At 42.6% G+C, this 17,275-nt stretch overlaps 1 protein-coding gene across 2 annotated transcripts in view; it reads right to left on the bottom strand.

Moving 5' to 3' along the window:
- Positions 1-17,275, bottom strand: part of lrrc7 (leucine rich repeat containing 7) — a gene marked incomplete at both ends in the record, with an annotated part of 78,254 nt that overhangs the window by 526 nt on the left and 60,453 nt on the right. For both annotated transcript variants that reach the window (XM_080770066.1, XM_080770067.1), the window contains 10 exons: positions 1,752-1,826; positions 5,806-5,898; positions 6,387-6,646; positions 7,263-7,464; positions 9,629-9,745; positions 11,618-11,785; positions 13,409-13,624; positions 15,113-15,361; positions 15,714-16,064; positions 17,035-17,266. In XM_080770066.1, the coding sequence (XP_080626192.1) occupies positions 1,752-1,826; positions 5,806-5,898; positions 6,387-6,646; positions 7,263-7,464; positions 9,629-9,745; positions 11,618-11,785; positions 13,409-13,624; positions 15,113-15,361; positions 15,714-16,064; positions 17,035-17,266 (1,963 nt within the window). The remainder of the gene's footprint in view (positions 1-1,751; positions 1,827-5,805; positions 5,899-6,386; positions 6,647-7,262; positions 7,465-9,628; positions 9,746-11,617; positions 11,786-13,408; positions 13,625-15,112; positions 15,362-15,713; positions 16,065-17,034; positions 17,267-17,275) is intronic.

Below are 17,275 nucleotides of genomic sequence, written 5' to 3'. Positions count from 1 at the left end.
TGGAGAGACAAAGAGAGGAAGAGGAGGAGAGAGGAGTGTAGTGGCTGGGGACTACATCTGAAGCACAATATGTTCTAATGATAACTTCTCCTAACCCTGAGGCCAATTCTAAAAACACCTTCTAAATCCTGACCCAAGTTTGGACCCATTTATTGCCAAATTTTAAACAAAAAACACTACAACCAAAAGGGGTTCCTGTCCTTAAGGCGTTTGATATCACAATAAGAAAGCCTTGCTGTGTTTTAGTTTTGGAAACGCTCCGGTTGCTACGGACGCTTGGTAGGGCCTCGCCAGCACTGCTTCTGTTCTCCATAGATATTAGTTCTGTATTAGCCGCGGCCTTATAGCACACTCTTTTCTTGGAAACTACGACGTTGTCAGAGGTCATTTGTGATTATCTGGTGATCGTGATTGGAACATTGGCGTTTTCTAGAGCACGGATTGGCCTCATTTTAGCTCGATAGCATTAACACTAATACTTTAGCGCCAAAAGCAATTCCATAGGGGGCGCCACAAATACGAAAAATGTTGTTGCAAACAACCCCTCCGAATTACTTACACATAATCACAGGGGTGGGTGACTTGACATTGTAATTGGATAGAAGAAATTGTGGGAGGGGCCTATTCTATCTTTCTAGAATATGTCTATGCCTGTAGTTTGAAGATGTATTGAACACTGAGCTTATAGTCCGGCGTGGAGTGGGAAATTTGGTATATCGTTTTTTTATTGGCCTAAAATATTGTCTATATAATATACATTCTTGAATCCACCTGCTGTCATCATTGAGCAATTTATTTTAGAGGGTTGTTACCATTAACCTATATAAGGCAACAATTTCACAATTTCATTATACTTTAAGTAGCATGTGTCATGTGATGTGTCAAACTAGGGGGTTGTCATGATTCTGAATCTATTCAAAGCATTAGTTTACAGTATGCAACTATGCAATGCTAGAGCTGGAAAGAAGGAACAGACCGGGAATTGCACACATATGCTATAAGGTTGAAAACATGAGGTCCTGGCTGTGACTAACTGATGAGAGCATGGAGGGAGAGGGACATAGGACTTCCTAACCAACAGAGATGAAAAGATGGAGCAGGATGTTGTAAGGATGGTCATTGGACCATCTAAATGTGACGTGATTTTGTGTTTCTATTGGCAAGTTATTATGCTTCAAATGCTCATGTATAGAGCAGAGTGCATGTCAATTTGTGCTTTTTCATATCCTGCATATGTGCTGCCTCTCGATGTTTGTGTAAAGAATGAGAAAACAGAGAGGGAGTGGAATGACTGTTGCTACCCAGTGGTGGAAAAAGTACTTAAGTAAAAGTATCAATACTGCAATTTATAACTAGGCTACTTACAAGTAAAAGTCCGGAATTCAAAATGTACTTGAGTAAAAGTATAAAAGTATTGGAATCAGTACCAAAAGTATTAAGTACTCGCTATGCATATGTCCCATTTCAATTTCAAATGTATAAAAATCTTTAGAAAATAGCAGTTCTACAAGCTCACAATGCATCGCATTGTGAGCTTGTAGATTTTGTAATAATAATCAAAGTAACAAAAGTTTTCAAATAAATGTGGTGGAGTAAGTACAATATTTGCCTCTGAGATGTAGCGGAGTACAAGTAAAAGTATTGGAAATTGGAAATACTCAAGTAAATACCTAAAAATTGTACTTAAGTATACCGCACTTGCACTTTCCACCACTGTTGCTACCCCATGGTCTTTAGTCAGTCTGCGTTACCTGCAGTATTTTGTCTCCAGGCTGCAGGCTGGAGGATGCTGGTCCGTCATGCTGTACCCTAGTAACAAAGATACCCTATAAGTCAAAATGATACATCGTTAGGACAACACAGGGACACGATGGTTTAGAATCTTTGCCTTTCTCTCATTCTCATTCTCAGTAGGTAACCTACCCCCACCCCCAGAATAAACACTGTCAAGTTATTTAATGCATTCTCCTTGCTCTGAATTTGGAGAGACATGCAAGCCTACTGCTGAATATATATATATATGTATATATGTATGACCTACTATATCACAAAGTGCTTGGCCTTTTGAAGAATTATCTCTCAGTGTATGTTTATAGCAAATTCTTAAAGCAATCAGTGTAAATAATTGATCAAATTCCCCCCAAAGAAAAAAACAAACAAACAAAACAGCTCAATTATTTCCTAAGTAGCTTGGTTGAGGGTAAGGATTGGAAAGATCTTTGAGGTCAGGAACTGAATTTGGGGGAAATAAGTGAGTAGTGGGGAAGACAGGACACGTGTCCTGCCACATGTCAATTAATAACCCAAGGCAGAGATTGTAAAAACACCAACATCTTTTCATGAAAAGCTGAAAGATGTTTTCTTTTGAACACAGAAAGTATGGGAAAATGCGGTTGTATCAACTCAGCATTGTTCAACAAGAGGATGCACCTGAATGTTGAATGCTGAATAGTGATACCAGCTTGACAGGTAAATATGTGCCATATAGACTCAGAGGTGATATCAGTTTACCAAGCACAGTGAAGTGTAGACATGCCAAAGCTGTAGCAATTACACAATGTGGGTGATAGCAGTGAAACACGCATACTGTACACTGCATGTTATATTAGTGTGTATGACAGTTAGTTAGTTCAATAGTTATTACTTACAGCAGTGCAACAACAATGACAAATAACTTTCTTTCTGGCTCCATACTTTTGTTATTTGTGATGTGTTGGAACAATGTCAAACAGTTGAATTCTGGACAATTAACTATGTAATTGAATATTACCTAACTCTCATCAAATGTTTGACACCCTGAAATAGGAGGACCATGTACAACAAGGGGCTTTCCTTCCAATATCAAGAAAATAACTCTAAAAAAGGGTGAGTAATGCTTTTCCAAACATCCAAAGTACTAAAAGTATGCAACCAAAACATCAACAGAAATGTGCTTTCCCAAACACCTATTGAGTTCACTGCACAGTATGTTAACTGCATGTGTGATATTAGTTTGATCACATACATACATCAAGGAACTGTTTGACACAAATCATCGGTGCCCTGCAAAACCCTGGTATCTAAATATATGTGTTGTAGAAATAATATCATAGGAAAATGTGTTGTTAACTTGTTAACCAATTAAACCAGTCAAGACAGAGCAGTAGCCAGTGTGTTATAGAGCCTTTCTGGCCACTGACAGAGACAGCTCAAACGCCAAAACAGAATGGATGATTCTAGCATCACATGGAACAGATAATCCGATTGTTAATGTCATAATATCAAGATTAGTTAAAAAATATATATAATAATAATACGTTGATTTCTGTTCCTTAAGATGCTGTTTTCTGTTCTTAAATCAAGCCTGAAAAGCCAATACAATCATCTAGCTTCTTCAACTCATTGTTTTCCAGACAGATTGTTTGTCGTCCATTGTTGTCCAGATTGTGTTTCCAAAAAGGTTGGTGAGGGATGCGTCAAAACGACCGGGTTATGGAGGGATGCCTTGCTCCTGTGCTTGCGGTTATGTTTAGGTTAGAGTTAGAGATAGGGTTAGTAATGGTCGATCTAACGGGAGGTCGAACCAAAATTACATGTTACCGAGTAAGCAACCAGAAGTAGCAATTCACTCACAATAGATGGTGATTGGTGAACCATGTTGTCTCAACTCTCAAGTCACACTTTTAGCACATGAACTAAGAGATTATAAACCAAGTGATGGTATGTTGTTGTTTTTTCCAACAATATTGGTGACCTATGTGTGGTTAAAGTGTGATTATGCGACCTGTTTCACAATGCGCAAGAGTAAAGGGAATTGCTATTTCTGGTTTCTTGATCATAGAGCACAGGAGCAACAGATAAAGATGATGATCTTGCACAGTTATTTATAACCTATGGTTCTACCGAGAATGGTTTAAATGTTGTTGTTTAAAGCGTCTTTGTTAATAGTCAATGATCTGACTTCAGTCCCAGTTTGATATGATATGAAGATGCTTGAATCCTTGAGATGGACACAATTAACTAGACAGGCCATTCCTGACCATTTTTTAAAGGCAGACTCTCTGGCTGTAAACAAGAACATGACCACTAGGAGGAGCCAGAGACCAGTGGAATAACCTTGATGCTTATAGGCCCAGGGCCCTAAAAGCATAGATTATTTACATTCAAGCTGCTTGCATATTCATTCTGTTTAACAGTGTAGGCTGAAAAGAAACCTGCTTAATTAAGGATAGGGGTTGGATAAGCCAAACTAATGGGTTGACACAACAGGCACAACATCACAATATGGAAACGAGGCCGGTTAAAACTGCTGACGAATCATTCTGAGTTCACTTAAAACCCACTGTGTGTAGACACATGGAGAGAAAAACACACACGCACGCATGCACACGTGCACGCACAGGAAAACAGAACAAGGACACAGGGCAGGGGCCAAGGCTACAAGGAACTGAACAAGGGAATAAAGGAGGTAAAAGAGAGCCAGGAAATTGGAACAAGGCAAGAAGGAATGAATAATTATAGTTAATGTGAATAAACTATGACAGAACAAGCCAGACAATTTCCATCACACCACTGATAGATTCTGTTTTTGTTCTGTTTTGAACTGAATTGATATAACTTGACATGTGAATTTTGGAAGCCAAACAGTATAGAATATTAAAAACCTAACCTCACATGACTCTTGTGTCCCTAAATTGGACTGTTGAGAGCTACTATGAGGAATCTGAGGGATTTGTTTTCCTCTTCCTATTCTTCATGTGCACAAAAGCCTAATCACCGCCTCCGGCCTTGTTGAGATAATACATATACATTATGTGGGTAAGAGACGAAAAAGGGCCTGGGCCGTGACTCAGCGGTCAGTAGTTCAAGTCTGGCAGTGTGCCGCGGGTTCGACTCCCGATCCCCACAGCCCTTACTGCATGCCACTCCCCCATCTCTCTCCCCCATTTCCCGTCAGCCTGCTGTCTGTCCCTCTATAACAAATATATAAAATAAAAGCGAAAGCCAGAAAAAAAGAAAAAAAGAGACGAAAATGGCAGAAATTGTGCCTTTTATAGTGACTGCATGTTTTTGTTAGAAGACATTCAATAGACTCGTTTAGGTGCTGTAGGTGCTTCAAGTCCAGAGGCATGCACCAGGTCCCAGATGAAAACGTTCTTTCTAAAATGGCTGTCAGAGATTCAGTAGAAGTAGCAGGTGTACAAGAGAGGGCTGTTTCTAGGACACAGGCATATGCCTGGGGATGACTGAAACTCCAATGGAAACACACACAGAACAGGCACAGTTATGGTGGCCATGTTGCTGGCCGTTGGCGGGCCCCGATAGGCCCGTCTGCCTCACAACTCAACCGGGGGACGCCTGTGAGTGCTTACCCCGGATTACGCTTTTACTGGTTTCTAACTTTTACTGTAAAATATAAGTGAGTTCAAATTCATAAATACCTGTACATAAGTCACTATAGTCAACATATTCACTGGCATGAATGTATTTGAAAGGGATATTTTCAAAAGTTTAAAATAACCAAAATGCCCTGGATCATTGACAAAAACACAGACATAATGTTAATGTCAAGCATACAGGTAATGTGTGACTCTGGCCAATTCTCTCTCAGTGTAGTGCTCTGGGTAGGCAATACAGGTTTTATACCCCCCCCCCCATACAACATCCCATACACACTAGATACTCAAAGTTAACCAAGTGAACTGTCGCCCCGCAGACAGACAGACAGATGGATGAACAGAACACTGCGGCAACTAGCAGCAGTTTCCATGGCAACTCTGAGGAAAAGCCGCGGTAGCCACGATTGGCTGCCGAGTAGGGTCATACCATGTCGGAGGGTTTGAAGGGGTTCCCCTGGCCACTGATGCCCCCAGAGATACTGAAACCAAGACCAGGGTTCTTCTCTATCCTCACACACAGCTGGCGAGAGACGGAAGGAAGTAAGGAGAAGAAGTAAGGAAAGGAAAGATGGAAGGAAGGAAGGAAGGAAGGAAGGAAGGAAGGAAGGAAGGAAGGAAGAATTTGTCATTATTTAACTGTATACATAACATAGGCATACAGTACAATACAAATGTCTGCACACTGGGGAGAGACAAAGAGAGAGAACTGAGAAAGAAAGAAAGAAAGAAAGAAGTCAGGTAGATGTAAACAGAGAGAAATGGTGTCTAGTTTTATCAGCATCTTCTGCCAGTGACAGACAGACAAAGCCAACAGCAAGGTAGAGAGAAATATTTCTCACACCAAGATTATGATCCAAAATAGCAAAACCTCTAGCTGCAAAATGCCTTAAAAATATAAAAAAACATTTTTAAATGTTTGAAAGTTTTGTTTAGATTATATATATGCACGCACGCACGCACGCACGCACGCACGCACGCACGCACGCACAAATACTTGTAGATAGATACCTGATCCTGGAACCCGTCCATACTCTTCTGTCCTTTCGTCTGCAGGAGGCAACGAGCACTCTGAGGCCGTGGGTTGGTGTGCGTCGTCATGCCAACCTGGTTGCTATGGCCCATACCCTGGTTGCCGTGGTACTGGGGGTTGGTGGCGGGGAGGGTGGGCTGGTGGGAGGAGCCATACTGCGGCTGCTGGCCTCCAGATGGGGAGAGGGCCAGAGCCAGGCCTGAGCTGCTGGAGTAGGACTGGCCGGGAGCAGGCAGTGCTAGGAGGAGAATGATACATAATAGCTTGATACATACGATGATACATATGTCGATAATGATACATAAGGTACCATAGCTTGATACATACGTTGATAATGATACATAAGGTACCATAGCTTGATACATACGTTGATAATGATACATACGGTACCATAGCTTGATACATACGTTGATAATGATACATACGGTACCATAGCTTGATACATACGTTGATAATGATACATACGGTACCATAGCTTGATACATACGTTGATACATACATATTGATTGATACATACCATATAGCTTAAAGGGATAGTTCAGATTAAGCTGTATGAAATACTTGCCATTTATATAGTGGCTGCAACTGTATTGATTGATTGCCGCAGTTCTGCTCTGCTTTTGGTGAAATATTAAGTAGTTCCGGTCATTTTGTGGGGGGCACAGGGGGCCACACATTAAAAGTAAATTACTTAATAACTAGAGTCAATTGTATTGGTGACCTATTGTTGAACGATGTGTTCGTTTATTTGTGTCCATATCACTACGCCCACAGGTTGAGAGAACTGCTGTATTGGAACTGACAAAGCCTCTAGCGGTCCTAAAAAAATAAAAATAAAAAATCACATCAATTACCTTGAGGCAGGGAGCCTTGATATTGCCCCGCCCCCCCAGATGAAGAGATGACCATGGGCTGGTATTGGCCTCCCTTGTTGATGGCTCCGCTCTCATAGCCCTGCTGGCCACCCCGGTGGGGGGGGTTGCCCGACGAGGAAGAAGAGGAGGCGACAACCATGGTGTTGTGTGATTGATGGGAGGGGTTGTGGGAGTGGGCAGCCTGTGCAGAGAGAGAGAGAGAGAGATATGTAAACAGTGAGAGGAAGTAAAGAAAGAAGACTTAGAGAAATGTCAAGTGTGTTCACTGTTCATGTGTGCCTAAGCATAAACACGGATATAAACACAGGTACACTATACTGTATATATGCACAGTAACTGCGTGAGTTGAATTTTTGTTGTGAGTTAAAGATTACAGATCTTTTATTGTTACAGTACAATGCGAGTACATGACAAGACTAAAATGATGATGATGATGGTGTGTGTGTGTGTGTGTGTGTGTGTGTGTGTGTGTGTGTGTGTGTGTGTGTGTGTGTGTGTGTGTGTGTGTGTGTGTGTGTGTGTGTGCGTGCGTAAATATTGAGGTAGGTAAGGGAAGGGGGCTTTAGGTGTACCTGCTTTCATGCAAAGGCTCTACTACACACAGGCAGCCAGGGGGGAATTTGTTGTCGTGTGAAGCCATTTTCCAAATAGTAACACATATCCATAAGTACAGAGATATCCACTTATTGATATGTCTGGTTGGTGAAATCCACATTCAATCAATGGGCTAACAATGGGTGGAAACAAGTTGGACAAAATAACAGCTTGAGCTTCACACAGAACCCAGGCAAAGATTTCAGGTGGCAAATGGTATCAGGATTGGTTTTCAAAGCAGTGGACGTTACCGCTGACTTTCTCCAGCACATTCAATTAATTTAGAATTCCTCAGACATATTGGTAGGCGTAGATCTCTGATCGTTTGGCTACGTGAGACTCTTTGCCGAGTGGCAGCATCTGAAACCGTTGCCGAGTCCATGGCTGTGATTGCTAATGTAATACGATAAGAGTAACAATACTGGGTACTCAAAACCTTAACACATGGATTGATGCGTGACATTGCGATGCATTGTCAGAACAATAACCCCCGACAAATGCTGGGCAAGCTTCTTGCATAACGTTGTTGAATAACAATACATATATTTATTGTTTCAAGTGCATTGAAAGGTATTCTGTACTGCACATGAAATGTCTCTTTTATTCTCTCTGTTTTGCAATGTTCTTGCCAGACAGCAGAATGCAACCATTATGTGCACCCATAAACAACCATGCACTGCCACTCACACCTTCCCCACACTCCATCACATATCTTCCTTAGAAGTTCAAACCAATTAGAAGCCATTTCTTCGCAGGGAAGTTATCTGATCAGCCTCCAAGGCCAGGGCGGCAGGCCTGGCTTCAAGTCTTGAAGTGTGACCAGCCAGAAAATAATAGAGAGGAATGCCTAAGTGTTTTATTCAGACTTTAAGGCTGTTTTAAATCAATGCAGGAATCAGGAAAGCTTTTTTATTTTATTTAACTCTGCATGCCATCAAAGAAGGCTAATATTAGAACCAGACAAAATTGGTGTGATTGTCTGGTCTATGTACCAGAAATTTTACCAAATAAAATTCAACTATAAAAATAACATTTGAGCACATTAATTGTAAACTAGATTGCGACCCTTAATACTAGGCCATGCTGCTTGCATTGAAGCCCTGAATGGTTTGGCGCTACAGTAAGTAACATCTCTGACATACTGTATGAACTGCTTATGAGCCATCTCAGTGATCTGTTATAACAAGACTAAGCACTGGTAAGTGCTTGAAAAAGCAGCCTTTAGCCATTATGCTCCCAGTCTCTGGAATACCCTGCCAGATGAGCTGAAGTTCCCAAGCTTTAGACGTTTATTTTATTTCCTCGCCATCATGTTGTGCTTTATATCAGATGTAAAGAGTGAGGCAGGGAATGTGGGAGAGAGAGGGCAGTAAAAAGCCTCAGGTCAGACTCGAACACGGTTCAGCTCCGTGAAGGATAGCCTCATTTATTTGAGTCACAAGGGTGCCCTGCTTTTACACAATTGTTCCATTATTCTTTTTTTGAGATGTATTCTGTGCTGCACATGAAATGTCTCATTTATTATTTGTTTTACTATGTTCTTGCCAGACAGCACGAGACATGGATACCACGGAGACATAAAAAACCCAACCTAGACGGAGAAATGCAAACATTACACTGTATGTGCACGCAGACACAAACAGCCATACATGCGCACAATCTCACATTCTCCCTCAAGTAGGCGTATTTAACTGCTATTCTTAGAGAGCCATATTTTATCCACGGTTAAGACATTGAGACAGGGGACCAACCTTCTTGAGGATGTCAGGGGGGACATCCCTCCTGCCCAGAGAGTAGGGAACCCACTGATTACCTGCTGGCCCCCCCTCCTGGTCATTATCCATCATAGCACCTTGCTGAGAGGGGGTCTGGGGGAAGACGATAAAGGATGTAGAGAAAAGGGGAAGAGAAAATGGAGAAAGGAGAGGAGCAACAAAAGAGGAAAAGGAAAGGGGAAGAGACGGACACTACTGTTAGGATGATCATTTATCACTGATTGTCGAATATAGACCACATGTTATGTATCAACTTTGGATCTGATTGGTGAGTGGGCAGAGGGGTGGGTGTATCTCATTTGAACACAATGGGCTGTATTTTGCGTGTCTTAAGTACCAGGTCTTATTCCCTAACTTGAGTAAACTAAAGACCTGGAGGCGTGATCAATGCCATTTGGCTATTCTGAGTGGCCAAAGAGCATTGATCACGCCTCCAGGTCTTTAGTTTACTCAAGTTAGGGAATAAGACCTGGTACTTAAGACACGCAAAATACAACCCAAATGTGTTCACACTCCGATACTGATATGTGTATCTGACACAGGTGCACCCCTATTCCCTAAGTAAAATTTTTGATTGGTCAACCACCCCGACCAGGAACCATAACAACCCCCAAAATAAATACATTTAATATTTCTTATTTTTTCAGACTAAACCCGTGCCTGCCTCCAAGGGATATCTTCTCCTCCCACTGCTCTCATCTAGCCACCAGCAATACACTGCTGCGGCTAACGGCAGTGGTGGAAAAATAACTCAATTTACTATAAGCAAAAGTCCGGAATTCTAAATGTACTCGAGTAAAAGTGTAAATAGGCTATTTTCAAATGGCCGAAATGTATACAGTATAGGGTTGAAGTGGTAATTGTATGTTTTGAAATAATATTCAATCTACAATAGTAACTAGAAACTAAAGTTTTGAAGAAATGCAGTGGAGTAAAAGCACAATATTTGGATCTGCGGTGTAGTGGAGTAGAAGTATTGGAATTTGGAAATACTCCAGTAAAGTACAAATACCTCAAAATTGTACTTACTGTAAGTACAGAATCTAAGTAAATGTACTTTCCACCACTGGCTAACGGATTGACTAACCTCAGCAACACAACCCAAATAAACCACTACGGTTTGAACTTCACCTTGAGGAATTCAAAGCTAAGCACAATGACATACGGGATGATGTACTGTAGGTAGAGAGTAGGGACAAGGAGAAGTGCTGTGCGATCAGATTCACCATATGGACACGTAAACAAACAGTGACAGTAGAGAGAACACATATAGCTCACATTAATGTATTATGCTGCAGCAGTATAGTGCATACAGTAGCATACGTCTGTAAAGGACTCCAATATCAACACAAGATTTAGAATAAATTAAATGGGGTTAAGTCATACACATGCACATATTTATGACTGATGTTCATAGTCTAACTCATGTATCATTTCAGGGAGCCACACAAGCCACGGCGACTCATTATTTCACTGAGTTATTAATATTAACCCTAATAGTTTATTTTGATATGACCACGACAGACCCCAAATGCCTGTAGGCTGTAGCCTGTAAGTTCACTGGCTCTCTACAGTAATGACAACAGTACCAGGGATGCAGGGTGGGCTGGGCAATTAACTGAAAATATATCCAAACAGACGTTTAGAACCAATAAATGACTTAAGATTTGTTATATATTTTCTTCTTTTCACTTCTTATATATATTAATGAATCGGCATGAAGAAATTCTAATTGATTTTTCAATTGTTGACTAAATCGATAACCACTTAACCCTGTATTATACTTGGTTCTGGATGTACAATGGTGGCATACAAAAATGTTAAAAAAAAATACCACTCTACGAACGATTACGTTTATTCATCATAATCAATCAAGGCATACTGTAAGTTTGAAGTAATGGTGATATTGATTTGCAGTCATATTGCCCAGCCCTATAGCTCCAGGGTTACTAGCATGATACTTACAGCATTAGCGGACGGAGGTGGAGGTAGTGGCAGCCAGTGGCCAGCAGGGGGCTCATGCTTAGTGTTATTGTAAAAGTTAAAGTTCAAAGTGCCGCTGCGCCCCGGGCCGTGCCCCGCACCCTGACAGAGCATGCCCAGCGTGAGCGTGTTGTGCTTTAGGACACCACTCTGATTGGAGGAGGAGACACATCACATGACACGGGTGAATGTGGGTGGAGCTTAAACAGCAGGCAGCAGTGTGGCGACGGCACGCTGTGAGCTCCACAAACATTACACGACAAAAAACAACATTAACAACAACGATTACAACAGTGTTGAGTTAAAGCACAGAAAATGTTAGCTGGTGATCAACGCACGCAACACGCACGCACACACGCGCGCGCACACACACGCACACACACACACACACACACACACACACACACACACACATAGAACATTGGATCAAACTGGCAACAATAGGAGGTGTGTCATCCTTACATTAGCTCAGTTCATTTTCAAATTATTAATCATCATATTAGAATACAAATTATATTAATAGATGATTGATAAAACATGATTAATGAAGTAGATAACAGGCTTCAACAAACAATAGCCAAAAAAAACAAATTTTGACTGTAATATCAATGTTAACTAATGAACTAGTATACAGAGTGGACCAAGATGGACGCCAACTCATTTCAAATGTCTATCCATCCCACAGTGCAAAGTGTCTAAAGGTCAACACCCATGTCTGACATTTTGGAAATAAAGAGCAACTTAATCGAAATTTAAGAAAGTGCTTTGTTGTGAGTAATTAATCAAATCGTGTAATGTATTCATATCTTATAATCAAGTGAAATCATTATAGACAAAGATTATAGACAAAAAGCCAATTTAACCTGTTTTTAACTTTGTTCCAATGAGTTTCTCCAAACAAGGGGCAAGATACAGCAGATAACTTGATTTATTCCAATTATTATATAACCCCTACAGTTTGGCCTTACTCACTTATTACGAAAAATGACTGAGAATGAATACAGCACCAAACCACGTGTTAAAAATGTTCTATCGCTGTATTCGCTGTGCCAACACGTGTGACTTCACTGACACACATCCAGATTAGCAGGAGTGGATCAAGCCGACAGCGGGATAGCGTGGGGAGGGCACGCGCATGCAGCCAGACACACACCTGGTGGACCTCACGACACAGACGCACACAGATATAGACAGGGGGGGGTGCTTCAGAATGACTGTGTATGGTGGGTGCGTATGAATAGAGTTCTATAAACAGCACCTGGTTTTACCATTGAATGGTACTGTAGAGACTGAGGCTAATCTGCGTCACTATTTGGAGGTACGACAGAACTACTCAGCTCTGCTTGTCGGCGCTGCGCATGTATTACACGATAGCTAATCCCAGTGCAGCGTTTTGGTGTTAACTTTAATAGCAATTGTTTTTCAACCTCCAGTGTCAAAGATGTGGCCCCTTTCTGCCAATCCTGTTTTTTCCCCTCCTCTCTGGTGTGCCTGTTAAGGCCTATTCATAGTCTGATTTATCGGTGGTGAGGTGACCACCGCAACTACTGTACAACATGACGTCACGGAGCCGCGGTGAAGAGCAAACCACCTCTCTCCCCAGCCCTTCTCTCTGTTTTTACTCACCACCGATCCACGTTTATTACAGCTCCGGTGGTCACATCACCACCGGAGCGGTGGTCACCTCACCGCCGAAAATCCAGACTATGAATAGGCCTTTAGTTCTACTTGGACGTACCCTGTCCAGTGCCTGTTAGTTCTACTTGGACGTACCCTGTCCAGCCTCTTGGCTTCTATGTGCCGGAGCAGCTGCTGCCTCCAGTCAGCGGGCATCTTGGACGTGATGTCGTCGTGTTTCTGCGCCGCCATGATTTGCCTTATTTTGACCGCTTCCTCGTTGGGTTTCTCCGGGCAGGTGGCCAGGGTGTAGTCGGGGGGCATCTTTTCCAGCAGGGCCGCCATGGTGGGACGAGCCGAGACCGGACGGGCCTAGCGACAAAGGTTTTGTCGTTTATGCAAACGGAAATAAGGCTTTGGGCTACATCTTGCTTACCCCTTATCCCTAAACTTATTTGCCATTTTTAAAAACCTTTTAAAATAGTTCAAATAGCCAATCTACAAGCTCACAACATGTCGATGTAGATCGGCTAGGTGAAAAATAGTAGAACATGGAAAATACGTTTAGGGATAAGGGATGGCACAAGATAGGGCCCATAGACTCTCGTGCAAGATCCTCATCCTTTATTCAAGAGCTTTTAAGTTCAATATAACAAAATGTAGACAAACTGCTCTCCGCTACAGATTTCTGTGCTATAATTTAGAACAGGGGTATTCAACTAGTTTAGGCAGGGGGCCACAACTGTAGAATGATTGTGTGTGGGGGGGCTGCAGAGCATGCGCGCGAAGCCTTGTGCGTTCTCAAAATGCAGTTTGTGCTCAAACACGGATATTTATGTTACGTATATATACATTGTGCACAATAATGAGCAGGATAATATATGTCCTTTAGGGCCGCTCTGTGGTGTCTCCCGTGGTTCAAGTTTGGTAGAGACGGCGCCACTCCGTCATTGTCCATGGGGAGGATTTCAGTGCCATATATACAGATTTTGGTGTTTTATAGGCGAGACAGGGTAGATGTCTATATAGACATATAGTTATATGCTACCTGAGAATAGATGTAGTCCTATTTGAAAGTGCATAAATATAATTGCCTTGACATTAACAACCGCGCGCGCACGTGTGTGCGCGCGCGCACACACACACACACACACACACACACACACACACACACACACACACACACACACACACACACACACACACACACACACACACTCTGCATTGCTCTAGTCTAAAGTGACTGGAGTTTGTCTCATTTCTCTCCAAAAGCCCTTGAATAAGATTAAGGATTAATATCATTATGGTAATCTCCTCTTGTAGGCAGTGTTTTGATTATTTGCAATGTTTTTAATGGTTTGCAGCTCATTATTCATTTTGTCTGCACCACTATACTTCCCTATTCTAAATGGGTTCTAAAGAGTTGGCCTTAGTGCCAATATATTTCATATAATTAATTGAGTCCTCGGCTTGATATGCCCTTTATGCTAATGCAACCATATCATTTCAGATGCGGTGGGTGTGTCTTGCTTAATTTCCTTCATTGCAAAAGAGCTTGTTCCTTGTTGACCTGCCGATATGCTGTTATATAATACGCCTACTTGATGTTTTGTACTCATACCTGACGAAGACCTGTGAGGGTCGAAACGTTGTTAGCTAAATAAAGTTTCCTGGGAGCTGATACGTGTGCGGACAACCTTTTTCTTTCATTAGCCCTCAAAAATAAATACATTTAATTGTTCCAGGGACCATAAGAAGGGTCCCCGTGGGCCGCAAGTTGACTACTCCAGATTTAGAACAAGCAGACAAATAGACAGGTCACACTCCGACATACTGTAGGCATACATGATAGATCTTCACCTGAGATGCTCCGTAGGTCTCCGTGCTATAGCTCCTAGCAGACAGGGGGCGCCGCTGGGTCAGACTCTTGGTAGGGTAACCAATCATTGGTCTCTTCTGCTCCTGATAGGTGGGGTAGTCGTCGTCATAGCGACCATTCCTCTTGTTGTGCAGCAGCTGGCTTTGGCTGTCAGCCATGTTGGAGAGGGCAGAGGAGTGGTCCAGTAGGGTGGAGTATGCCAGGGAGCGTCCATACAGTGGGGGGTCAGCCTGAGGGATATGGACATGCACCCTGCTTATTTACCTACAGTACAGTAGGGACTGCAATGTACGAGTTCACAAAGACAGCTTCCTATTAAATGTCAAGTAAGTTGGTACTGTAGATGTAACATTTCTCACAACACCTCTCTTGCATAAGGTTCACTTTTTTGTTTTATTATACATTTTTAAGAGAGAATATTATATTATGTAATATGTAGTGTTCAAGAAGGTTTGTGTGTTGTTGTTATTTTTGTTATATGTGAAAAAAGAAATAAGGAATGCACACACGCAATGTCAAAACAAATTCCTATGTGTTTTACACATAGAATAAAGGTATCTGAATCTGAACACACACACGTACCTGCTTTCGGTACTGTGCTTCCTGCAGTGCCTCCTGTTGGGCTTCATGGACTCTGCGGAACAGCGCTAGCTCCGTCGAACTCACCAACGAGTCTGCTCTCCTCAAGAACCCCGGTCTGGAACGCTGGGATGGGACTGGCTGCTGTGACTGGCCGGGCGGGCCATCCTGATGATTTGGTGGCTGTGGGAAAGAAAACATCTCCAATGGCGGATACCCACGGTATCGAGGGCTCACCAGGTCCTTGGGTAACGTTTTCCCAGGCTGGTTGATATACTCTAAGGCCTTCCCTGATTGGTTGACATATTCCGGTGTGTCGGGGAAAGGAGGCGGTGCCCGACGATCCATGGCCATCTGATGAGTGAGAACGTTTATGGGTTATTTCAATGCCTTCTCGTGTCGCATGCACACCTGGTAACAATGCACACCTGGTAACAATGCACACCTGGTAACAATGCACACCTGGTAACAATGCACACCTGGTAACCGTGCACACCTGGTAACCGTGCACACCTGGTAACCATGCACACCTGGTAACCATGCACACCTGGTAACAAAGCACACCTGGTAACAATGCACACCTGGTAACAATGCACACCTGGTAACAATGCACACCTGGTAACCATGCACACCTGGTAACCATGCACACCTGGTAACAATGCACACCTGGTAACAAAGCACACCTGGTAACAATGCACACCTGGTAACAATGCACACCTGGTAACAATGCACACCTGGTAACAATGCACACCTGGTAACAATGCACACCTGGTAACAAAGCACACCTGGTAACAATGCACACCTGGTAACAATGCACACCTGGTAAACATGCACAACTGGTAACAATGCACACCTGGTAACCATGCACACCTGGTAACAATGCACACCTGGTAAACATGCACACCTGGTAACGGCATGCACACCTGGTAACCATGCACACCTGGCAACGGCATGCACACCTGGTAACAATGCACACCTGGTAACAATGCACACCTGGTAACTGTGGTTATTCTGTTTTATCTATTTTTGAAAGGCGCTACTCCCTCCAACGTCTGGCTTTTGAAATGACGTCATATGGCAGCCAAGTCTATGGTTTATAATCTATGTTTGTTTATAGCACTTTATGTTGTCATAAGGTACAGCCAAGTCTATGGACTTTTATTGTTTGTTTATAGCACTTTATGATGTCATAAGGTACAGGCAAGTCTATGGACTTGTTCATGTTTGTTTAGAGCATCCATCCCACTCTTTCTCCATTTCCCCCGTCCTTCTCGGGCTCCCCTCCCCTCTATCCTCACCTCAAAAACAGGACGGAACTATTAACCTGGGGATTGTAGTTATGGTCAAAGTGGTAGGCTTTATGTGGAATGGCAGGTTTTTGGCTCTGTACCAGCTGGTTCTGGTTGCTGGTTGGGTTCCCTGGGAAGCCCAGGTCGTCATCTAGCATGGGGGCAGACTGGGACCGGGCCATGCTGGTCTGTTCCAGACAACCAGGCAGATCTGAACGGTCCAAACTGGTCTGCTGCTCCATGGATGAATTGTAGTCCATCGGGATGCTGGGAGAA

This window comes from Protomyctophum bolini (genome assembly GCF_963924005.1).
Source record: "Protomyctophum bolini genome assembly, chromosome: 8".
NCBI classification, from domain to species: Eukaryota; Metazoa; Chordata; class Actinopteri; order Myctophiformes; family Myctophidae; genus Protomyctophum; species Protomyctophum bolini.
Note: the sequence above shows the minus strand (reverse complement) of the source record. Positions and strands in the feature narration are given on the sequence as shown.